The sequence below is a fragment of the Daphnia carinata genome, chromosome 2, assembly GCF_022539665.2.
Source record: "Daphnia carinata strain CSIRO-1 chromosome 2, CSIRO_AGI_Dcar_HiC_V3, whole genome shotgun sequence".
Classification (NCBI taxonomy): domain Eukaryota; kingdom Metazoa; phylum Arthropoda; class Branchiopoda; order Diplostraca; family Daphniidae; genus Daphnia; species Daphnia carinata.
This window is the reverse complement of record NC_081332.1, coordinates 1,554,004-1,577,359: the sequence shown is the minus strand read 5'-3', so window position 1 is coordinate 1,577,359 and position 23,356 is coordinate 1,554,004. Positions and strand designations below refer to the sequence as shown.

General features: G+C 42.2%; 6 protein-coding genes across 7 annotated transcripts; 2 read left to right on the top strand and 4 right to left on the bottom strand.

The window, feature by feature from the left end:
• Positions 1-1,066: 1,066 nt before the first annotated feature.
• LOC130686153 (lactosylceramide 4-alpha-galactosyltransferase-like) lies at positions 1,067-2,030 on the bottom strand. The gene is made up of 2 exons (XM_057509444.2): positions 1,513-2,030; positions 1,067-1,445 (listed from the first exon to the last, which is right to left on the bottom strand). Exons 1-2 carry the CDS (start codon positions 2,028-2,030, stop codon positions 1,094-1,096), a joined length of 870 nt encoding a protein of 289 aa, XP_057365427.1. The 3' UTR covers positions 1,067-1,093.
• A 1,765-nt stretch (positions 2,031-3,795) lies between these two features.
• Positions 3,796-5,592, bottom strand: LOC132087761 (uncharacterized). The gene has a single exon (XM_059494121.1). It carries the CDS (start codon positions 5,590-5,592, stop codon positions 3,796-3,798), a length of 1,797 nt encoding a protein of 598 aa, XP_059350104.1.
• A 369-nt stretch (positions 5,593-5,961) lies between these two features.
• On the bottom strand, positions 5,962-7,724 carry LOC132087760 (uncharacterized). Its single transcript, XM_059494120.1, has one exon. The coding sequence runs from the start codon at positions 7,549-7,551 to the stop codon at positions 5,962-5,964; it is 1,590 nt and encodes a 529-aa protein (XP_059350103.1). The 5' UTR covers positions 7,552-7,724.
• A 2,101-nt stretch (positions 7,725-9,825) lies between these two features.
• On the top strand, positions 9,826-11,675 carry LOC130686152 (glutamate receptor U1-like). The gene has a single exon (XM_057509442.2). The coding sequence runs from the start codon at positions 9,826-9,828 to the stop codon at positions 11,539-11,541; it is 1,716 nt and encodes a 571-aa protein (XP_057365425.1). The 3' UTR covers positions 11,542-11,675.
• A 2,038-nt stretch (positions 11,676-13,713) lies between these two features.
• Positions 13,714-17,357, top strand: LOC130686049 (uncharacterized). Its single transcript, XM_059497580.1, has 6 exons — positions 13,714-13,946; positions 14,169-14,488; positions 14,721-14,822; positions 15,442-15,633; positions 16,179-16,374; positions 16,439-17,357. The coding sequence occupies exons 2-6, from the start codon at positions 14,383-14,385 to the stop codon at positions 16,551-16,553; spliced, it is 711 nt and encodes a 236-aa protein (XP_059353563.1). The 5' UTR covers positions 13,714-13,946; positions 14,169-14,382; the 3' UTR covers positions 16,554-17,357.
• Positions 17,358-22,985, bottom strand: LOC130686025 (calcium-activated chloride channel regulator 1-like). 2 transcript variants are annotated; one of them, XM_057509319.2, is made up of 18 exons: positions 22,685-22,985; positions 22,317-22,623; positions 22,078-22,255; positions 21,909-22,017; positions 21,724-21,836; positions 21,535-21,649; positions 21,253-21,474; positions 20,913-21,188; positions 20,575-20,835; positions 20,210-20,507; positions 20,019-20,138; positions 19,696-19,944; positions 18,940-19,606; positions 18,757-18,882; positions 18,466-18,697; positions 18,273-18,402; positions 17,732-17,836; positions 17,358-17,665 (listed from the first exon to the last, which is right to left on the bottom strand). In XM_057509319.2, exons 1-18 carry the CDS (start codon positions 22,865-22,867, stop codon positions 17,577-17,579), a joined length of 3,780 nt encoding a protein of 1,259 aa, XP_057365302.1. In that variant the 5' UTR covers positions 22,868-22,985; the 3' UTR covers positions 17,358-17,576. The 2 variants fall into 2 exon arrangements, with proteins under 2 accessions (XP_057365302.1, XP_057365303.1); XM_057509320.2 differs by having other exon boundaries at positions 18,273-18,399; positions 22,685-22,983.
• Between the last annotated feature and the right edge of the window lie 371 nt (positions 22,986-23,356).

The following is a 23,356-nucleotide window of genomic DNA, read 5'->3' as shown; positions in this document are numbered from 1 at the left end:
ATCCAGCGGATTCTCAAGTACTCGTAAAGGACGGCCGAATCGCTGGGCTCGTAATTCATGTCGACATACGTGTCCACCATCAAGTCTGGGTAGCTATTCTCACAGTACTCGCGGATTCTGCTCACGTCACGCTCACGATGAATCAATCCAACCAAAACTGGGTCGTGGACGAGTTGAGTTGTTGGGTACGAACGCGACCACGGCCACGGACGGACGGAACAATAAACAACAGCCACTCGATCCCCGCGAATCACCTTTGAAACTCCTGATTCATCCGTTTCGACGATCGTATGCAAATAACGAGACGACAGTTCATCGACCTGCAGGGCCAGTTCGCGGCGGAAGTCACCCATATCCGGAATGGTGATGCTATCGCACGGCCCTCGAGTCAATCTCAGTTTAGTCTGCGTAATCTGCAAGTGTTGTCGGTACTGTTTGACGGTTAGGTTTAATTTGTAGGTCGAATCTTGTTCCACCATTTCCTCGTATTTCAGCTGGGCATCGCGAGGCAACGGGCGGAACTCTTGATACAATTGTTCCAGGTCGTCGAGACGTTGGCAAAGTTCTGTGGCGACATCTAGAGTGGCGTAGATCTTGCTGACCACTCGTCCACCGTGACTATCCAGTTCAGCAATTTTGAAAATGGCGCCATGAATCGCATCTGGTTTGTAGTAGATGTTGAATTCAGTTGAGCGAATTACAATTTTACGACAAAGTGTAAAGTAAGGCGACATTCTTTCGATTGTTTTGTTCGAGTTAAGAAAATTTAATCAAATTCAGATAAAATTATTGTATCGATGATTCAAATTGTAACGCAAGTGACAGACGGAGTTTACCAGTGAATTTCATTTCCCTATCCATTTAAAAATCTACTTTTAAAGTTAATCCTTATTGTAACGAATGCGTTTGAATTGATCCCTTCTTGTTTTGCAAAGTATTTAAGAATTCTATTTAATTCTCAAATGTTAAAATGCATTGTATTAACTGAAGTCAATATGGACAGGGAAAGAAGTTTTACGTGACGTCATCACGATACACTGGAAACCTACGTGTTGCGTATCTAAACTCCCTTCCTGGCCTTTATTTTTCGATACTAAAAGATATCAGGAGCAATGGAAAATGTGGCAGGACAATGGGTACGAGCTAGCTGTGTATAATATTGCGTTGAATTTCGGAACACTGGCTCTTCATAGCTCATTTTGTTCCAAAAATGAACACCAATCACTTCTGTTGTCAGCCAATCAGGATTCACCGTATCGTTTGGACCTCGTTGATCGAAAAACTCTCGCCACATTGGATAATGTACCGGATAGAATGATGCTTTCGGTAGGACACTGAACCCACGGCATTTGAGGTAATTCGCATCCGGAAGCCTATCTACTCCGCACCATTTAGTCAAAACTCTGTCCAACAAGGCAGGTCCATTATGGGCCCAAACATCAGGTCTGTTAACAAAGCCCACCAAAATAATTATTAAATACCAAAACAACGTAATCACATCATTGCGTATACCTGTAATTAACAGAGAAATCATTGATGGCCATTTGCATAGTGGGGTGGCCATAATCCGCATGAATAGCACCAGCCGAAGCCGAGAGTCCATCTTCTGTGGCAATGAAATTGCGATAGTAGGTCACCGGCCGTACGTGGATGATGTCAAGATCGAAATAATAGCCACCGTATTTCGACAGCGTTGCGAAACGAAGACCGTCACTGAAGTGAGAAATGTTGTAAGGTCCTTTCCTCCAGTCAGTGAATTTGTACCAATGCTCCAATGGCGAACCGGCTAAATAATGATCCATGTTGATGCCGATAAGTCGGATGTTTCTATAGTTTTCCGTTAGCGTCCGCAGTGTGATGGAGTCGCTGTTGACTCGCCCTTGACTAAACAGCATATAAGCAGTGATATTTGGGTTATGCAACGCTAGCGATTCCACTGCACACGCTTGCCGGATGTTGAGTGTTTCACTGCCGCCAGTTTCCCAAAAAAATGCTTTGTCTCCATTTGAAGAAAATTCATAGCCGTTCATAAATCCTCGATCAGAAGCAGAGCCTGTTAATGCATCGCTTGTGACAAAAGGAGACCAGGGAGTTAAGGTGTTATAAGCAAAGATAAGCAGCACGGCACAACAAAGGATCAATAAAACTGATTGTTCGTGATTGATGTTTGTTCTTTTAAGCCAAACTCTTTTCCACAAACTGAAGCGATAACATGACGATGGACGGCCTGTTCTGATGTCCTCAGGTTTCATTCCCACTTGTGTCTACACTTAATAATTGTATGTATATGAAAATTAGGCTGCAATGTCACAAGATGAACACACGTCCAAGTAAAACGAGCATTTGACACTTGTGCCGGAATTGTCTGTGTACTGCGTCTTTGTATGCGTTTTTACTATCGTTGTGATAAGGATTACATTGTGTAAGCCGAAAACTATTTAGCTTTGCGTACGTCATTTCATAAACTGCCGTCTTTCAACTTATATTTTTTTAAAGCGGTAGTATTTTGGCAGGTAATTTGTACATGTGTTATTTTCTCTTAAATCCAACAAAAGAATTTAAAAAATGCATGAAGTGATCGTTTATTTGAGTTATTTGTGTTAACATCCTACTACATCACATATAATTTTTCAGCTAGAACGAACAAGCAAGTCCTCTAAAATGAACTTCAACTTCCTACCATTTACCTATTACTTTTTCTGCTTAAAAACTCTCGAGGATGAGCCTATTTCGATTATAAACACAACAACCGAAAAACCTATTGATAATAAACAACATTTTTAAAATTCAATTTTTATATAATTGACATTTTTCTGCAGTCAAATGAAAACAAAAATCCAATGCCAAACTTGCCTTGAGCTCAGTCTCATCGCTGTAGCCTTTAGAAGTATAGAGGATGAGGTGAAGCACTGTGATTGGTGGAGAAGGCAAACGGCGGCCATCATGGATTTTTTAATCCCCCATCCTCTTGATGCATTGGGCCCAATTCCCAAGGGGAAACCCCTTTTTCGGACATGCCGAAACAGCAAAAAGGATTACCGAAAAAAAAAACGAAAACGAATCACTTTAAGTTGTGCCGCCGGTGGGGATGGTGTGCAGCTGCGGCAGTGCTATAACAAATGTTTCTGTTTCGGGTTGCAAAATGTTTCAACAAACAGAGACATCAGATTCGACGTATCGTCAACGTAGTAGATGCAACCCAACGTTTATGTGGTTAGTGCGCAAAGTGGCGTAGTTGGTCCTAGTGAATAATGGCGGTTACAAAACCGCATAAAAACCTGTGTATTTGCAACTTTAGAGCCTGGCAAAGGAACATTTCCGCCAACTGCTTCAACTCGGAAGAAAAACATTGGATGTAGACGTACCCAGATACTGAAACAGATTGTTGGGAACCTGCACAGCTGAACGCAATGAAAGAGGTAGGCCTACCTGTTTACCTAAACAGTACATACATTGTCTAACAATGTGTCTTTGTCTTTCACGGTGTCATCTGTCTTAACCGTAAGGCTCGCAGTTTTTATCGTATTAAATCAACCTAGTGTGGTGTAAAAACTGCGTCTTTTCAAGTGTTTATGACTTTTCAATGTGTTATTTGCGGGGCATTGTGATACACGTTATGTTCACTGATAATCGACTTTAAGCCAACAAAAAAATTTAAAAATGCAAGAAATGATTATTCATTTCAGATTTATTTGTGTTAACATCTTACTACATCACGTATAATTTTCAGCTACAACTAACAATTAAACGAATTGGTTATTAGATAAGTCTCTAAAATTAACTAACGTCAACTTCCTATTGTTTACCAACCTTAAAAACTCTCGAGGCTGAACCTATTTCGACTATAAACACAACAATCGAAGCGACGATACCTACACCGAGCAAATAGAATGCCCCTTGCAAGCTGTCCAGCGAGAACGAGATGCGATCGTTGGCTTTCTTAGGGTTCCACTTGACCAACTTCTTCGCGAAAGTCGTAATGTGATGCTCAACGAGACCAGATTCAGTCAAACGTCGGATCTCTTTATCGAAATAAGGTTTCAATTGAGAATTCTTCTGCAAGCCAAAAGCTACCCAGGCGGGCAGGAGATTCTCTTTGATGAGGTGGACCCGTGGGCCGGCACTGGTCGTCGGGTACATCAAAGCCGTCATGTAAAGAATATTATTCAAACTGGATTCAATAGCAAACGAACCCTTTTCTAACTCCACAAACATTCCAGTTAAATTATAATGCGGAATTAATTGTTCTCCAATTTTCTTCTCTAATTCGTTGGACGAATTCATGAGAATCGACTTAAAGAAGCCGGCGAAAACGATCTTCTGTAAGGGACTGTCGACCAGCTGTTGAAGTGTATCGATTGTAGGTGGCGTGAAAGGGAAAGTCATGTAAGATATCAGTCCCGAACGGTAGCCAGTGGTCAGGATGAGCGTGGCAAACAGCCAACCGATGAGAAATGTCCGGTTAGAGCCGGACGTGATGTTTTGCGGTTGGACCTGCACGTTGGACAAGTTCCCGATGACGTAGAGACAACAATACTGGAAATCAGCAAACACGTCGTTGTTAACAGATTCTCTATAACGCGACGAACAAGCAGCGACGAAACGGAGCATTACAATCACGACGAAAGCGGATACGATGGTGGCTAACCAAGTTTGCCACGTGAACGAATAGAAAAGGGCCGTCCATTTGCCGTAAGGTCGCGGAGCTAGAACGACAAATTTTTCGTACTCGCAATTGTAGATCTCGGTGTAATCGACGTAAGGCACACGTGGACTGGAAATGTACAGTCCACCAGCTGCGATGTCTACCTCCTTGCGGACAAGCATGCCCAGCAGTCCAGTGACCGTGTGGTTGTCGTCCGTACCGAGTATTTCGCCCCACATTTCGTTCGGTGATGTTTGAATAAATTCGTAGGTGAAATTCAAGTGAGAAGACAGAGCTTCGATGATTGAAGGTTCAAACCCTGTAATCCTTCGTTCAGCGTCGATGATAATGGTCGGAGGAAAGGCCAGCGTGCCAATCATTAGATGCCGTCCCGATAGATTGGTTGAATGATTCCGTTCTCTTGTTAGAGTCACGTCCGATTGGTTTCTAATAATCACGAATGATGTTTTGTTATTGACTTTCCAAGAATAGAGTTCCAAATCTCTGCCATTTTTCTCCAGTAAGACGAACACGTTCTCCTCCTGGATATCGAACAATAGTCGGATGGCGTCTTCCGGATAAAAACGGGCAACGATCAACGCATTGTTGATTTTAAATTGGCTTTTCATTGCGCGATATAAGGACGTCAACGTTGCGATTTCATTACCAAAGAGAACAGCATTCTGACAGGTTGGCTCTCTATATCTCTTCTGATTCCGGTCGGATAGTTCCGGAAGAATAATAGGATTAGATTGCATGTTGATAAACGTATTTACCAATCCTTCGGTGTAGTGTCCGGGGTTTTCATCAGAGACGACAATTGTTGCATGGCAATTCGTGTCAGACAAGAGTTTTAAAATCACTTGGACCGTTCGCTGATCATCTCGCGAAAGGACAACGTGAATCACAAGGACCAACGCTAGCACAACATTAAATAGGGACAACATTTTCGTCGTTGAATCGTGCGCTGGTTTTGCAATCGAATTTCGTCTTTATATACCAGAGACATTGACGTAGAATCCAAACTCGTTCTCTTACGATACATTTCTAATTGTTTTGCGCAGGTCTCTTTGATATTTCCGAAGTTAGACACCTGTCCATGCAATTTCCAAACTGTAGTTTCTCATTGACAGCTAACGATGAGGAGCAAAGTTTCTGTAGTTATCAAACTTCTACTCTGCCAGTGCATATGGGTAACATTAGTCAGTGCAAACTAATTTGAATGGCATACGTCGGATCACAGTAACTCACGCGAATTTCTACAACTAAATGTTCTTAATTCATCCATCTGATTTAAATAGGAAAATGACGTCACATTATACTTGTGGTCGTTTCAACATTTTAACAACGATTTCAGCAACGAATATGAAAGTAGACAAAGCAAATCCAAAAACGAGCAAATAAAACGCTCCTTGCAGACTGTCCAGCGAGAACGAGATCAGGCTGTTCGCTTTCTTCGGGTTCCACTTGTCCATCTTTTTAGCGAAAACAGATTTGAGATGATCGACTATTCCGGCTTCGATCAAATGCTGGATCTTTTTATCAAAATACACTTTCAATTGCGAATCTTTCTGCAAACCAAACGCCACACGCGAAGGCAAAATCTTGTCTTTAATGAGATGTACTTTAGGTCCAGTCGTTGTGGTCGGATACATCGTAGCTGCCGTGTACAACAGGTTATCTAAATTAGATTCCACAGCCCATTCTCCAGATTCTAGCGATACGAACATGCCCGTCAAATTGTAATGCGGAATCAATTCCGCTCCTAGTGTCCTGTCTATCTCTGAACTAGCATTCACCAACGCCTCTATCGTGTAGACACTGAAACTGGCTTTCTTTAAAGGACTATCCACCAGCTGTTGGAGCGTATCAATGGCAGGCGGAGTGAACGGGAATGTCATGTAAGAAATCAAACCCGAACGGTAACCAGTGGTGAGTATAAGAGTTCCAAACAACCACCATATGAGGAACATCCTGTTGGCCGTGGATAGGATGCTCTGCGGTTGGACTTGAACGTTCAGCAAATTGCCGATGACGTAGAGACAGCAGAACGGATAGTCAGCGAAAACGTTGTACCGACGTAATTGAGAATCCGATTGAAACGAAGAGACAACCGCTACTAAACGCAGCATCATGATGACCACAATGGCCGATGCGATCGTTGCTAACCAAGTGGGCAACGTGAACGAATAGAAAACGGCCTTCCATTTGGCGTAGGGTTTTGGAGCTGGAACGAGAAACGATTCGTAACTGAATTTGTAGACGACAGTGTAACTGACGTAAGGCCATCGTATGTTGTTGATGTAGAAATTGCTAACGGCTACGTCCACCTCTTTCCTGGCCAACATTCCCAATAGTCCTGTGATGGTGAGATTACCTCGATGACCGTAGACTTCCCCCCACATTTCCTTCGGCGAAGCTTCGACGTAATCGTAAGTGAATTGCAAATGATTGGCCATCGTTTCGATGAGTGACGGTTCTATTCCTCCGATGGTTTTCTTCATTTCGGGGGTCAGTCCAGGATCTATCCTGACAGCAGGTGGATTATGCACCGTACCAATAATCAAATGTCTTCCAGATAAATTGATGGCTCCAGTTTGAATTACATTACTGTTTACAATTGCATGGGCGTCGATGGTGATCTGAGATGTCTTGTTATTAGCAGCCCAAGAGTACAGTTCCAAATCTTTGCCGAGTTTCTCTAGTATAATAAAGACCTTCTCATTTTGAATTTCAAACAGAATATCAATGGCTTCTTCACGAGAAAATTGGGTTACGATGGCCGCTTTGTTGATGAAAAAATGGCTCTTTATTTGACGATAGATCGACGATAGATTTCGTGATTGACGGCCGAAAATAACGACATTACGGCACACGGGCTCTTTTTTCCAGTTTTCAGTTAACATTACAGAGCCATTAAAGCTTTCTAGAATAGTGAAAGGTTTAGATTGATGATTAATGAAAGTGTCGATGAGCTCATCATCCGTGTAGACGCGTTCACTTTGTTCATGGACGAAGTCAAAAACGGACACGAGTCCACTGCATTTTGAATCGGTCAGGAGCTTTGAAACTACTTCGACAGTTCGCTGGTTGTTTGAAGCAAAAACCAAGTGAATGGAGTAGCAGAGCAACGTCAGTTTGATGTTGAATACGAACTTTTCCATGATGATGTGAAACAACTGAATGTCAACGGATGGAAAGGAGGTCTTTTTAAAAGTTCGACGAGACGTTGGGAACTGCTTGATGTTGCCTAGGCAACGCTGTTGATGACAAATGAAGTTATTAGAAAAAGGGTGTTTCCCTTTTTTTTAAGCCTTGGAAGTCATCTCGTATGCAAATGAAGAGTGTAGAATTGCATGTCTTTTTCTATATTTCTAGCTAATGAGTTTTTTGTTCTGCGTGATCTTGTATCGAAGGAGCGAAGCAAAATTGATCAATTTAGTGCGCAACGGACTAGATTTCGTGACCAAGAGATTAATTAACGTAGTTTTTAATTTAAAAAATTCGGCGACCTCCTTTACAACACGGACGTAGTCGTAGTAGGATAATGGAAAATCGAAAAACAAGAGATTTTCACGAAAAAAATGTCTCAAACAATAGCCTTTCTGCAGGTCTTACATAAAAAGGGACATAACTGACTCCCCACTTTAAAAAAACGGGATTTCTATTGTCGTTTATTTGATCATAACTTTTAAAGAATGTCCGCCGCAATTTTCGTTTCGCAAGACAGTTCGTTTTAAATTGAGCCCAAAACAAACCCATGGTCAAGTTGAGCTGGTGCTTCGTTTATCCGCACGATGCCGTTGTAAAAAGTTTCACGCACCGCAAATATCCCGCGGGCGCTCACGAACACAAAATAAATCTAGGAATGCGATAGGATATAATCAAACTTTCTCTTGGCTTCCACGAAGAAAAACAAAAACGAAAGGAATCAAATTATGGTCTGTGCTTATTATCTCGTATGAACTCCATTCACTTTAAACGTGAAGGTCACGATCAGCCGAAAAAACCGGTCCCGATGTACTTGGCACTAGAATAACACGTTTTAATTTACGAAATGTAATTGCGCGTTTAGCGAATTTCACCATTATGTCGATTACGAGCTGGGCCATCCATGTCGCCCACTATAAATTTGATTGTTTTCACTTTTTTTTATTGTGATTCGAAGAGATTTGAAATTAAAGTGAATGACCGGACATGTGCGAATTGCCCGCATCAGTTGTCATGTTGACTGATTTCTAAAAAAAAAAAAAAATAGAAGACGTTGCGATTGCAGCTGTTTTTTTGATTCTCTAGTTTCTCGCGTGACGGATGTTACGATATCAAAACTTTGGGGTGATGCGCTAGATCTGATTATGTGCGCAATAGACCGACCGCAATAGCCAAACTCAAGAGAGCGTGAAGCTAGCTCGCTAGCAAAAGTTTTAGTGACGTCTGTACGTGCAATATCAGGCGTGTGTGTAATGGCCAACAAACAAAATTGCCCATCTGTCTGCACGAGATTTCGCTGCGGTTCTCTGACGCGACTCCACCCGCATTGCCAGCATAACTTTCATTAGAAAATCGAAATTAAATTCAAGTTATTAACGCCATGATTTCAATTTAAGAGAGTCCATCTATTGTGGGTTTGTGGAGAAAGTTGGGATTCTCCTTTTAGGCTGTTTCTCTTTGTAGGGGTGCCCTACAATTCGCTGTTTATTCTCCATTGAATTTCTTTTCATTGCTTAACTTTCTCTTCTTCTAATGGAGAATCTCTATAGTTCGTATGGAATGAAAGCGTTTTGTGCCATTGTAAATTAAAATTCCAATGTGTTTTGTATTGTAGGTGCCAATTGAAAAACGTGAGAAATTCACGTGCACGACAACGTGAGTCACCTAAAGGTTAGATCGATAAAATCGAAGACGCACGTTTCATTTGGATGTCATTATCGATCGATCGTCTTTTTTCTTTACGCACCATGTCCAATTATGTCAAAGAAGGATCTTTTATTTATTCCAAACGCGTTTGTTTACTAATGACCGCTGACATACTTTTACGCGTGTCTTTCCGCAGCGCATGTCACATACAAAATACTTAAACAAAAGGCTTGTTTTTTTTTGTATGAAACAAGTAAAATAAAAGCTAGTAAAGGCAGAGTTGTTCTTTTGCTAATGGCTGCATGTTGTTTATCCCTTTAGTCATGATTTTACTCATCTGTGTGTTTGCGTTGACACTCGTCCCGTTAACGACCGAACGGGACAGCCAACTATTCAAAGTGATCCTTACAATTTTAAATCAATCCAATTGCCCTGGAATTGTTCTTTCCCTCTCTGAAACTGAGAATGAAATCTCATTAGTCAACCTATTGACAGGTGATAACAGAAAACCCGTCACGCTGTTCTCTCACGGACGTAACGAAATCGTTTGCAATGATGCGGTCGTGTCGTGTTACAGCAACGCCAATGAGCTTTCGACGATCTACCGCAAACTCGTCAATCATTTCCATCTGAACAAAGTGATTGCTGTTACGAATTTGACTGACCAAGCCGACAAACTGTTGCTGGACGTGATGAACGAACGAGTTTTCGTGCTGCTCGAACAACCGGACATTTTAATCAAATTATTAAGATGGTCCGTCAATGAAAATCGCATCATCCGCTATGAGAATCTCAGCGTTTTCGACACCCGCGAACTTTTGAATCTCAAATTGGCTGGCCGGCATCTTAGAATCGCAACGCTTCATCATCCGCCAGCTGTCGTTGTGCGTGAGCCGGGCACCGAACTAGAGGGGATCGAGCCATTAATCGTGAAACTCATCGCAGAAAAATTGAATTTCACATTCACGTACGTCTTAGCACGAGCCGACGAGATGTGGGGGGACATGGTGAAGAACAAGACGACGGGCAAGATAATCGAATTCACGGGCATCCGGGGCATGTTGGTGAGAAAAGAAGTTGATTTAGCGTTCGGAGATTTGTACATGATGCACTCCTGGTTGCCTCACATCAGTTTCAGTCAAATATACAAGACAGATTACGATTGTTTCGTAGTGCCCGGTCCGAAACCATTGGCCAATTGGACGGCGTTAATTGCCCCGTTTTCTTCAAACACTTGGCTGGCCACTTGTGCTTCTCTCTTGCTCGTCACTATCGCTCTCTTTCTAGCTGGTAAATTATATCAGCGAAGATCATTGATCGCTTCGTTCATTTTCGTTCTCGGTCAGCTCCTTTGGATCCAACAACCTCGTCTACCCGATGGAAGGGCGTCCGTCTGCCGCTTGTTTCTCATCTGGTGTTGGCTTTTCGCAGCTACCATCTTGTCCACCGTTTATCGTTCCGGTTTGATTTCATTCCTAACTGAACCGTTCGCCCAGCAACCCATCGATACGATCCAGCAGTTGGTAGAGAGTCCCCTCAATAAAATGATGTTCAGCGATTTCTACAAGACGGTGCTGTTGAATTCATCGGATCCTCATCGTCGTCTGTTAGGTCATCAACTGACCACCACTAATAACATCAGTCACATGCTATCCTTGCTGGAAACTGGCCAATGGGCAGTCGATTCATCGCTGGATAGTTTGAATTATTTAATGATGACACAATCGAGTTCGCCGCATGATTTGCACGTCATGAAGGAGAGGCTGTTCCCGACACGTTCGTCCTTTGGCCTTCAAAAAGATTCACCTTTGAAGGCCCGAATCGACCTTGTGCTTCAACGTCTGACCGAAGCCGGTTTGGTTGATTACCACCGTTCGATGAAGCCATCCGGAAGACATCGGCAAAGTGCTCCAACCTTGGTGCGATTCTCTTTGATTAATTTAGAAGGGGCATTCTACTTACTGGCCATTGGCATCGTTATCTCGATCACGGCCTTTTTAATTGAATGGATCCTTGCTGTTTTGATTCCATCCGGCTAAAAATTCGATGTGTTTTTTCTAAAGAAATAAGTGGACCCTGTTTATATTTGATTGTTTATCAAGACACATCGTTTTGAATTTATTACATCGGTGCCATGTTATTGACAAGATTATAACAAACGAGTTATCAGATGTAGGTGAACAACAGGTAAGATAAACAGCCCCTTTTAATCCAAGGTTTTTCGAAATGCGTTACACTTTTGGTTTGTATCTTATTTCCTTCCCTACAAAATTTTTTTCTTTAATAAATAATAGCATTCCAGGTGGTCGGTCAAGGACGGACCAAAGGCAAATGAGTGGGGAATCTGGACAAACCTGACCTGGGACAAAAGCTTTTCGGATCCCCTTGACGAATGTTCCTCGTCAGTCCCCCCCTTCGGCATCCGTCGATCCCCCTTCACCGGACCACCTTGAGTTCCCCATTTTAAGGCGGGACTCCATTCAAATGGCTATGGGGAAGTATAGTTTTACAAATAACAAGGTTAGATATATTTCTTTTTTGTATGTGTAACCTTGGAACGATAAACAGGCCACATCCGCTTAGCCAGCATTTTCGAACTGCTTGTCGTTTGCTGGCCAGTTTCGAATGACGCAGCGATATGCTGAATGAATTAAAGATATTTAATTCTTAATTAAAAAGTGCCACGATCTTGTTTTGAACGAACATTTGCTCTTTGCTCCGTCTTATCTACACTAGACCAGATCTGTGCGGACGGCCCGTGATGGCGGGTGGCAGATTATGGGTTCAAGAACTCTTAATACACACATCATAATACAAACATGCGTACGTGGTTTAAAAAAAAAAAAGAATTTCACTTGGTTTCATTAAAAATAGAAAAGAAAAAAAATCGTGCTGGTTCCTGTTGTTACTTTTAACCGTTCCACATGTACCGGCCTTGATCGATATACCACACAGCTCCCGCAGTCCATGTCTTCAAAAAACTGTTAAATTACGTAAGCAAACCACCGAACCGGATTTCACTTCTGCCGGAGACAGTGCCATATGAGGCTCTTGTATTTATAAAAATGTGTTTAAGCTAATAGACCCGATGTCTGACGTGTCATCGCGTCCCTCAAGAAAGTGAAAAGCTGCTGTGTTAATAATGTGGGATTTGATGAAATAATAAACAAAAAATGGGACACGTTAAGATGAAATTGTTATGAAAAAAAGGGGGTTGTACTTGAACAACATCTGGAGGAGATAAAGGTGAATGATGATCACCTTGAAGGATTTAACGTACCTGTGTAACAATAAGGATTTTCGTCCTGTTGGGACCGAACAGGACCAGCTGAATTAATAAGTTGGATTGTCGAGTACAACACGCGTGTGTGAAAGTGAACAACCTCGCCCCCAATTGCGTCCCCCCCCCCTTTTTAAATTCTAGAGTTAATAAATAGCAAAAACTCGTTTTGGCAATTATAACCAATTCAACATCCTGCTCAGCGGCACTTCCCCTTCAATCAATATGTGGGTCATAGATGCAGTTAGAATTCAATTGAATCGAATGATTTGTGTAATAATTTACGATACACTTTTTTTGTTTTGTTTTCTAATTGTTACGTGAATGGTCAACGCGTTGGGTGTGGATATTCGTGAGAACGATGTCCTATAACCGAAATCATTCGTTTTTTGCCCAATTTTTATGTCTGTATACTCGGCCAGCAAACTGGGCACACAATAATAATCCGAAAAGAGTGAAAGTTTCTTTTTATTTCTCTACATTTCGTGGTTCGTATTCCGTTTTCACTCACCGTCTCGCTTTTCGCATTCACGATGGCCATTTTGTTTGTTTTTACAGGCCTACGCTTTTGTTTTCATTTCTTACACCACAACTCTATTTTTCTTTTACAACTATTTAAACATCATTTGGCAAAAAATTCAAAAATCCATTAGATGGAATTAGCGCATCGGATTAAGCTCGACACTTGGGATACCATGTTCCCTGCAGTGGCCGTCTCACCTGGTTTTTACCAGACAGGTAAAAACCATCTCTAGAGAATATATTTGGGCTTGACGTTGAATATACTCGTAACGTCTGCACAACACGCGTTGAAAAAAAAAAAGGGAAAGAAGGAGAATGAGAGAAAAGCGGATGATTAAAGAGAGAGAAAGAAATAAGAACTAAACTCAGACGAGTGGTCCGTTCTCTATCGTCATTCAGTGACAGGGTTTCAGTGGAGCTGGAAGGTGGGTGTTTGCTCCGGTTCCACATTCGACTCTCTCTTTCGTGTGTGTGTGTGTGTGTTTGGCGTTGTTGTCGTGTTATCAGCTGGTCGTGTGTGTTATACTACCGTCTTACGACTAAGCTGCAAGAGAAAGAAAAGAGTTTAGCTGATTACACCTTTAATTAGTTTTAACCGTTGGACGTAGCAACAAAAGAAGTCAGACGGAATCAGGGGAAAGAGTTAGTACCACTTGCATTTATTTTTTTTTATCTATTCAAAATAATGTGAGATTGTGTGTTGAAGCCAAAATGTATACGAGATAGACATGCAGTTTTTGACGAAGGAAATCAATCATATTAAGAAACAAAAGCTTTCACTTTGTACATTTCACAACTGTCGTTTTGGCTTCATCGATTGTCGTCTTACGTATTATATTATATACTTTCATTCTGATTTTACAGTTGGCTGGAATTCGATTTGGATTACACGAAAAGAAAAATCAAATTTGCATGCCAAAACAAACGTGCAATGTGGAAGAGTTAGTGTTGAAATGCCACGTCGGATCATCTTGTAATTCTTCAAATTTGCAAAATCATCCGAGCATCTCAGCTAAACAAGTGCTTCACTTGTGTGTGTGTGTATATATTAAAAAAACCACATTACAAAGAGAACGTCATGGAACATTCGGATCTTACCCAACCGTTGGCTCACCTGGGTCTGGTCGAGTTAACTGGTGGATCGTCATCGTTCGCCGACAGGCCGTCCAAAGTCAAGCTTGACGGTAAGGTTTTTTTCACATTTTGAAATTGCGTCATCAAACAGAACACGCACGTGTTGTTATTTCTGAATTGCGAAGGCCGTGACGTCAATCGAAATCGACCTTCGCAAAAATTGCACACGTTGAATTTCACCAGTAGAAATCTATCGAGAAAACATTTCAACTTAAAACTAACGTATTTTCTTTTCATTTTTTGGTTGTGGTGGTGGCGGTCTTCTTTTCACGTGTTTTCCAGACGCTATTCATCTGGGCGTGAACAACGGCGACGACCTCTTCACTAGCGCCTCAAGGTTAGACCAGGAACCGACGGCAGCCGGGCCTCACGAACTCAGTCCAGGTAAGAAACGTTTGTATTTATTCTTTCGTGATTGCTGTGCGTGTGCTTTACACGCTCAATCTTTCACGTAGCCATTGCGCGTGGAACGTCTTTTCTCTTTTGTTTGATTTTCGATTTCCCTTTCGTCCGACCTTGAATGTGAGAGTTTCCTTAGTTTAATTTTTGCACGGGGAATTTCAACACAACAGAAAGTACAGCGGAATCAAAATGGTGGGGAACTTAATCGCTTACGTAGGAAAGAGATATACCAATGTATTTGCATACTAACAAAAAAAGTAAGCCAGTCAGAGAGAGAGAGAGAGGGTAGAGATAGGCGTTGACCTACTTCGATGTCTTGCCAGTTTATCCCGAAACGGTTGGAATGCCGACTTGTTTTGTCCAGCATACAAAATGGCGGTTTTCGCTAATGCAATAACTCCAGGGTGGAGATTTGAAATAATTTTTGTTAATAACATTTTTAAAGCCTTTTTGTTCAATCTAAACTATTCGCTAGTCAGCTGACGATGTATCCGCGTGATTGTTCTTATTATTTCACACGTTAGTGTGCCGACTTTCTCTCGACGGGTCCCCATTTTGTTCTTTAAAAAAAAAACATAATAATAATAATAAAAAATTGCAGCCGAGTTGGCGGGAGTTATCGTGGCGGCGGCCCTGATCACGGCGGCCATCATCGGTTTCGGCGTTTGGATGCATTTCAGGCGGAAGAAGAGCAAGAGCCAGGAGCCGAACGGATGCATGAACGGTGGTCCTCATCATCCCGTCGCTCCTCAAGTTTCCGTCATCAGCATGGAAACGGACGTCCGACCAGCAGGTGAGTTCATCTCAGCCGTATCGTCCGTTTTCCGTTCGCAAATCATCGGTTAGTCCCCATTTTTCGGTTTTTGAAACAACGGTCTGATTGAAATGCGGAAGGTGTGATCCTTCTGGAGAAGGTCAACAAACGGCCATAAGAGCTCTCCTACAAGGTCAACTGTTTTTAAGGGGAAACATGGCCATTTTTTTATGTTTTGAATGTAAACAGAAAACAACTCGTAAGTCTAAATTGTTAACCTTGAAACGATCGTTTGGGGGATCCATCCAGTGCGATAACAACAGGTAAAAGGAGAAAGGGGGAGGGATTGTTTTTCGGAAGATTCAAGGACGAACGTTCACCCTACAACGGCGGTGTAGTGAGGGAAGAATTGACATTGAATGCTTTAAGCGGTTTACGGTAACCTTAAAAAATTCAAAAGAAACCGGTGCAGCCGGTTGGCTGCTCTTAACGTGATGCGTTCACGTGATATGATGGATGATGACCGAGATAAGAAAAACAAATTGATTTAAATTTTCAATTTTTATTGTATTTTATAATGATAGCCGTTCGCCAGAATAGCTACGGTAGCACGGGCTACATAGGATCGCACGGACCTTACCGGATGGACGGCGGAAGTGGAGGCCAATCGGAAGAAGATGAAATGGGTTCGTTCACAGACTACGGATCCATCGTCGGCTCGTTCCCGCCATCTCCCGCTGGATCTTTCCGTTCGGCTATCGATGCTCCGGGATTTTCCAGGTAGTGTTTTAATTATGCACGTTTTTTTTAAATTAAAATTTTAAACGTTTTAAAAAAATTGAAGATCTAGAGCGGGAACGGGGACGTCATTTGCCACCGTGAAATCGTTCGGTTCGTATCGTTCACGCGCTAGCAACACGGCGTCATTTCACACCTGCGTCGAAGAGGAATTCTCGTGAAAACAAATGTGATTCATGCTGTTCCATAAAGAAAAGACGGGAAGAACGGAGTTGAAAGGGTTACACGAAAGAAAATCGTGAACGTGCCTAATTTATATATTTCATTAATTATTTCGAATGGAAGGGGGGATTTATTTCGCTTCAGTTTTTCACGTCTTCCATCTTGTACAGGCCATTTGCTTAGTTCCATTCCATATAGAATGTGTCTCTCCAGTCGAACGGTCTTCTCCGTGCCAAACGTTTTTCAAACACAATCAGAGAGGTCCGTTTCAGATATTATATCGCGCCTACGTTTCTTACGGTCCCGAACGGTTCAGCAAATTTTCGTGTTCCGAATTTCAGCTGATGACCGCAAAACGTGATTTGGGGGCGTTGGCGTGAGCTTAAAACACTGAGAAAGTGTGTCCCGATTGTGTTTAAATTGCACAAAATTTGTACTCTTTTGTTGCTTGTTCTATTTCTTTTCCCTTTTTTGTTTCTATTTTTTTTTAGCTCACATTAATGACCGTTCTTCTTTTGTTTGGCTTTTCTATCTTTATTGTCTTCTTCCTGTCCCCTCCTTTTTTATATATTTTGGTCAACTGTTATTTTTCGTTTTCTCTTTGGCCTTCACTTATGACCAAGTTGCTTCAAATTTTTTTCCCCTCATTTTTTCATGTTATTTCCATTACTATCGTTCATTTCGGTTGCGTTACATTCCCGTACACGCACGAATCCCGAGAGTGGATCCGAATTCATCGTCGCTGGCTAGTTCAGCGCAGAGCTACATTAAAAATTCGAATAAAATATCTGAAAATGAAAGAATTTCCAAGAAAACAAAAATTGTGTTTATTTCCCGATTTAGTTAAGGAATTGATTATAATTGTTAATTATGCAGGTTGGGGGATGTGCTATACGGTAAGAATGTAATTATTTTGATAACAAAATTATATGTGAAATTGAATTATTTCCAACTTAATGAATAGGTAAAAACCAAAGATGTTTAGACGGCCGAAACTAAAGATGGTTTGCTAGACGACCTGCTCATCGCTTGTTGGTCCGCATCGTTACGATCGACAGCCACATGGCTGTACCGGTAGTCCCATCGTAGCCCATATCAATATTGTAAGTCACTAAAAAAATTCAATTTAAATTTTAAAAAATGTTTAACGAATACAACTGCAAAAATTGTGTCTTACTTCGAGGAGGAAATGGCGGTGGTACGGATGGCAAAGGCGGTGGAAGTCCGTTTTGGTTGGCCGGATGCAATTGCGGATCAAAGCTGCTTGAACCTTTGGATTGACCTGCAACAAGAAAATAAGAAAAAAAAGGCGTGTCCAAAACGTAATCAGGCCAGCATGAAAAAAAAACTGGCGACGTTATTCAATTGATAAGGCAATCTGGTTCTCGTATTTTCAAAACTCAAACTACGCATATATCTGTCGAAGTAAACAACCGAGACAGCTTTCACAGCTGGTTGTCACTTTGAAATTGATTTCTGGAATGCATTAGACAATTTTTCTTGCTGGACTTTGGACAACGAAGGAAGTGAAAGTTGTTTGAATCAAACCGTAGGAATTGCTATAAAAATGGCATACTCGTCTTCCTCGTTCATCGGCCAACTTCATTGCCAAATAAAAACGAAGATTAACAACTGCGAATGCAACATCTTCCACTTTCACTTCTCCTTATCCAATTTAATCGTTTTGTTTCCTAAATGAAATTTTTTGAAATGCGTACCGTCGAGTCGAGGATCGGTGTAAATGAAACTGTTGGAATCCTGCCATTGTTCGTTGCCCCTCATTCCGTTTCGCAGCGTATTGGCCAAGCTGGACTGCCCCGAAGGTTGTGGGACTACATCGGCCCTCTGCTGAGACGATCCATTCATTTTAAGTAAAATAACCTTAAAGAAAAAGACACTCAAAACATTTACCTCGGCGTAGACGGACAGGTAAGAATTGCTGGGTGATGATTTAGTTGACTGGGCAACGGGTGGACGGAGTGCGACGTCGGTGTAGTACAAATTAGTCTCGGACATGGAAAGAGGTTTGTTCGCGTTGTACGGGTAACCCCTGCTGGCCGGCTGATTGCTCGTTGGTCTGTTTGCAGGTTGATTGGGTTTGAACGGCCGAGCGTAAACTCTTGGTCTTATTACCTCCGTTGGCCTTAATCATAAATCTTAATTAAACTACAATAATACAAATTTTAATTTCTTTTTTTAAACCTTGAATTAGGGTCTTTTTCATCGCGTCCCAAACGATCGATGGAGAAATTGCTGCTGTTCATTCGCAAAATAGTGGCCAATTGAAGGTCCATGGAAGGCGCCCGTTTAATTATCTCTTCTGTGCCTCTGCAATATCGTGAATTCGCATTAATTCTAAAATAATTTCAATTTAAAACGACACACTTTTCTGAATAGGTTTCGCTACGAGGACCTGAGACCATCCTGTCAATGTCTTCTTGACCAAAGTAAATGCGTTCAGAGCCGTAAGTGGATGTCCTGGCAGGAGCAGCTGTTTTCTGACGAAGTTCCACTTCAGGTTGGGGGGTCGTTGATGCGTCACTCCCGCTCCTAACAGCTGGCGATTCGCCGTCTTGGTTAATGGTCGGTGAGTTCCATTGTTGGATCGTTGGCGGAGGCGATTGGTACCTGGTAGATGGCGCCGTGTCCGTCCGTTTGGCCGTTTTGTCCCCAAATGAAAACCATTGACGCACTTTACGTTTGGCTTGTCTCTGTCTTCGTTTAGCTTCGACTGGACAACAACAACGGATTAGGACGATAATGAGGATGATGACAAGGATTGCGATAGCGACGCCGATTAAAGCCCACATGGCGGAATTTGAAATGCCTCCGGTTCGAAGTACCGGACCGGCCATTGAAACGACATTTGATGGGTCTGCCATGTTGTTTGAAGAATCTTTACCAACGACTCGATATTTGACGTATTCACCGTCCTGGAGATGAGGCACTTGGACAGTTAAATTAACTGATCCGTCCGCGTTGACGGGTGTAGTGAATTCCGTGTAATTGGATTCAGCTGAACCGATGGACTGATACAATCTAAATCTCGTAACTAAACGACATAGAAATTTCAAATATAGTCCGAGGAATAGTTTTAACAAATAAGAAGGATATTGTGAATGTTGAAAAAAGAAAACGAACCGATTTCTCCGCTTCCGTAATTATCTTTTGGCGCAGTCCAGCCCAATTCGGCAATCCTGGATGACGCGTCATAAGAGAGGACGCTGAGATCAGTGACGCGTTCGGGCCGGATCAGGTCGAAGCTGCTCGATAACAAAGCTGCCAATTGGAAACTGGATCCGTACTCGTAACGATTGAATTGAGGGCCAGTTGCGACGGGATTCGACATTGGGATGACGCTGCCCGTCGTGGGCGGCCTGGTGTACGTTCCTGAATCACAAGACGGAGGTAAGCATTTGTCGATTGAAAACTTACTGTTCAAAACTTTGATTGTTATCTCAAACCGTTGTCTATGACAGCCAAACTGTTGACCCCGTAAGCCTTGTAGTAGACGGAATAGCTATGTGACGTATAAGACGGAGTGGTCAGCCAGGCGGAGTAGATTCCATCGCCGGTTGTCACATCTAGTTGGGTTTAAATGGACAAGTTAGTGACTAGTTAACACACTTAATTGCTTTTTTAAAAATATGGATACCTGAAATGCCTTCGTCTAGTAATGGGAGTGTGGTAAACAGATTCGATGTTACTCCATCAGTGACGTAAACATAGGCAGTGACGTTGGCTCCCCGTACTGGTCTTCTATCTTGCGTCACCTGGGCGTAAAGGCCTACGGGCGCTTTGGTGTAATCTAACGGCTGGTTATCTAGGGCGGTGTTCCAGGTTCGCACCTGCACTTGAGACGAATCGGCTGCTTCAGCCCAAATGTCTAGTCGATGCACTATCGGCTCGGTAAATATTTTTTCATCAAATGTAATTGTATAACTCCACATTCCCTGGCAAGAAAAGATAATTTCTGATGAGCACCAACAAAATATTAAGCCCAAATTATTTTTTCTTTACCGCTGGGAGTGTTGCCACAGGATATCGTCCAACTACAAATGAATAGAAATCTTCGACCGCGAATGTGTCATTTTTGGTAGTTTCATTCCGCACTGGATATCCGTCCGGTTGAAAGATACTGACGTAATCGACGTCCAATTGTTGATCAGTGTTTAGACAATAGACCGAAACTAGCAAATGGGATGCCGGGCTGTCCAGGTAGAAATATCCCGTTTTAATCGTATCGGTTTCATTAATCTTAATAACGGATTGCTCGAAAATCTAAGCCGTTAAAGAAAATTCGAAAAACAATTTAACGTGAATGCCAGTTACAAGCAGTGAAGTATTTAATGATTTACTTTGGCACGATAGCTTCTAGTCTTTCCGTAGATTGATTGCAATGTGTTCACGGACCAGGTGTACGGATTCATCAGGTTGCTGTTGGCAACGTTCGGGATGACGTGCACGCTACCGTAGCGGACCAGCTGGGCCATTTCCACTTTGGCTGTCGATACGCCGAAATGGACAAGATGGACAATCACTTTATTTTCATTGTAGGACGTGATCCAGTCGGTCATATCTGGTATAGTTTGTACTGCAGTCAGAATGATGACGTCCTGTCCGAAACTCGATCTCTGTCGCATAATAAAATTGCGTCAGAATAAGCTAAAATAATTTAAGGAAACAAATAATTTGTACCGTTTGTGCTCTTTCGAGGGCAATACCGAAGGCATTTGGACTGCCAGTGGCATATCCAACACGTTCCAGTTTCCCTAACAGAGTGCGGATCGTCCTCGGATCCAAGTAAAGAGGCGATTGCAATTCGACGACATTGACACCATCGTACGTGTCGATGGACATTAAGACAGGATCCAATAGGAAAGCGATGAATTGCATAAGAGAATTCTTTGCTTGGTCAAACTGTTAATAATGTCAATATGAATAACTTTGTAATTAATTAGAGTGTTAAAATCAATGTACCAATTGTTTACTGCTGAAAGAGGCGATGTCAAGGACGACGTGATAACCGCTGAACGGATTCTGTATTACGTTGAATGTAATTTCTGCTGAGGCATTGGCGGGCGTGACTCCCGGTCTGCATCGCATATGTTACCAAAGCGTAACTTAATACTGTTTGTAAGGATTTGTTGTATTTGCGTGTATATTTACGTGAAATCTAGGTGTTTGTAGATAACATCTGACGCACTGAGACTGCCGCAGTGGTAACTCAATTTACTCGGCACGCCATCATCATGATTTTCCTTCGTGCAAAACTTTTCCATCTATTGGCGTGAATGGGAAACATATGCAATAGCAGCTCATATTCCAACCCTTTATCGTGAAGAGTTTCTTACGTGATCCAGATCCGGCCGGTACATCAACGAAGACGTGATATCTGGATTGTCAACATCAGGCTGGAACTCGCAGCTCGAATTTCCCGAATTGGTCGATTTGCATTCCTCACTAATGCAGATATTTGTTTAATGATCGTTCTTAAAGTTTTTATGAGCGAACAATGTTTACTTATTCCATTCTCCCCTCGGCGTTTTGCCTCCGGTGCAAGTATTGGCACGCATGACTTTATCGGAATTTTCAGTCTGGAACATCATGTAGCCAGAGGGATGGCGCTCATCATCCGGTATGCCACCCTCGTCGAAAACACCGTAACGATAATGAGCCCACTCACGGGCCATAATTCTCGCTGCATTACACGAGCTTATTATTTCGATTCAGTTGGTACGAGTTCCAGGTAAAATAATTACCTTTCATCAGGTCAGTGAAGTTGGAGACGAACGTCGATGGAACATTGATAGACAAGCCAGGTTCTTGACATCCTCCATATTGGAATGAATGAGGTTGATTACCAAATACCGGATGATCCGGCGTGATTCGTATATCCGCACTGTGAGTCCTAGCCCAAGGCAACTGTGTGATGTTGGACATCGTCATCAGCATGGAACAAATCGGATCGCTAACCCAAGAATTGGGCAAAACAATCGTGACATCACCAAAGTAAGCCGGACGTTCGAGACCTTGACCGAAGCTGACGGAAGTGCTCCGCATCAATTCCTGTTCAAAAAGGTGTACATTGAAGGTGTTAACTGATTTTAAATTTGAAAATTACGCCTACTTTGATGTTCTCCAAGTCTTCCTGACAACTGGTGAATCCGGAATTCTCGTCGATAGCAACCACTACGTTTTGATAGCCATCGGTGGTCAACGTGATGTGCGATGTTGACGTTAGAGGAGAGGTAATCAGAACGAAAAATAACGGAACAAAGACGTACATGTTCTTCGTCCTTAGCCGGGCCATTTTTTTCCAGTCCAATTTTTCACTTGAAAGCAATAGCACTAACCGGTTAATTGTTTTGCCCGAAGTATAGTTCGCCGAAGAGCGAGTTAACGTGGAATTCAGTTGGGAAATATTACGAACGTCAATGAAATTATCTTCAGCCTAACTGCCGTTTTTTCCCCATATCTGTACACCAACTTTGCTTGACTGCTCAGTTTTCATCTTATCGTCATGATCAGTCTCTCTTTTTTGTTATCTGTTTCTTAGTTGGGTAGCCATCATAATTGAAGTGCTGATAAGCATCAAGACCGATAGATACGCTTTGAAACGACTATTTCACTAGACTTAGTGTTGAGCTCCATTACTTTATCAAACTAACGGCACCTGACCTGCTATGACAAACATTTGGATCGTTATCTTTTTGGTGGGCAGTTGTTTTCCCGCAACTGGTGACGTTTTTATGGGTGATTGAAAGCCATTTTCGACGCCAGATGCAATTAGAAAATGGTC

What these genes read in the sequence shown, in the direction of transcription:
- LOC130686153 (XM_057509444.2), bottom strand. Translation starts at nt 2,030, where the DNA reads ATGAACGGCTATGAATTTTCTTCAAATGGAGACAAAGCATTTTTTTGG. An exon ending in GATTTCTCTGTTAATTACAG is followed by an intron (nt 1,446 to 1,512) that starts GTATACGCAATG and finishes CTTTGTTAACAG; the next exon opens with ACCTGATGTTTGGGCCCATA.
- LOC132087761 (XM_059494121.1), bottom strand. Translation starts at nt 5,592, where the DNA reads ATGTTGTCCCTATTTAATGTTGTGCTAGCGTTGGTCCTTGTGATTCAC.
- LOC132087760 (XM_059494120.1), bottom strand. Translation starts at nt 7,551, where the DNA reads ATGTTAACTGAAAACTGGAAAAAAGAGCCCGTGTGCCGTAATGTCGTT.
- LOC130686152 (XM_057509442.2), top strand. Translation starts at nt 9,826, where the DNA reads ATGATTTTACTCATCTGTGTGTTTGCGTTGACACTCGTCCCGTTAACG.
- LOC130686049 (XM_059497580.1), top strand. Translation starts at nt 14,383, where the DNA reads ATGGAACATTCGGATCTTACCCAACCGTTGGCTCACCTGGGTCTGGTC. An exon ending in GCCTCACGAACTCAGTCCAG is followed by an intron (nt 14,823 to 15,441) that starts GTAAGAAACGTT and finishes AAAAAATTGCAG; the next exon opens with CCGAGTTGGCGGGAGTTATC. An exon ending in GATGCTCCGGGATTTTCCAG is followed by an intron (nt 16,375 to 16,438) that starts GTAGTGTTTTAA and finishes AAAAAATTGAAG; the next exon opens with ATCTAGAGCGGGAACGGGGA.
- LOC130686025 (XM_057509319.2), bottom strand. Translation starts at nt 22,867, where the DNA reads ATGGCCCGGCTAAGGACGAAGAACATGTACGTCTTTGTTCCGTTATTT. An exon ending in ACTAGACGAAGGCATTTCAG is followed by an intron (nt 20,139 to 20,209) that starts GTATCCATATTT and finishes AAACCCAACTAG; the next exon opens with ATGTGACAACCGGCGATGGA. An exon ending in GAAAAAGACCCTAATTCAAG is followed by an intron (nt 18,698 to 18,756) that starts GTTTAAAAAAAG and finishes TTTATGATTAAG; the next exon opens with GCCAACGGAGGTAATAAGAC.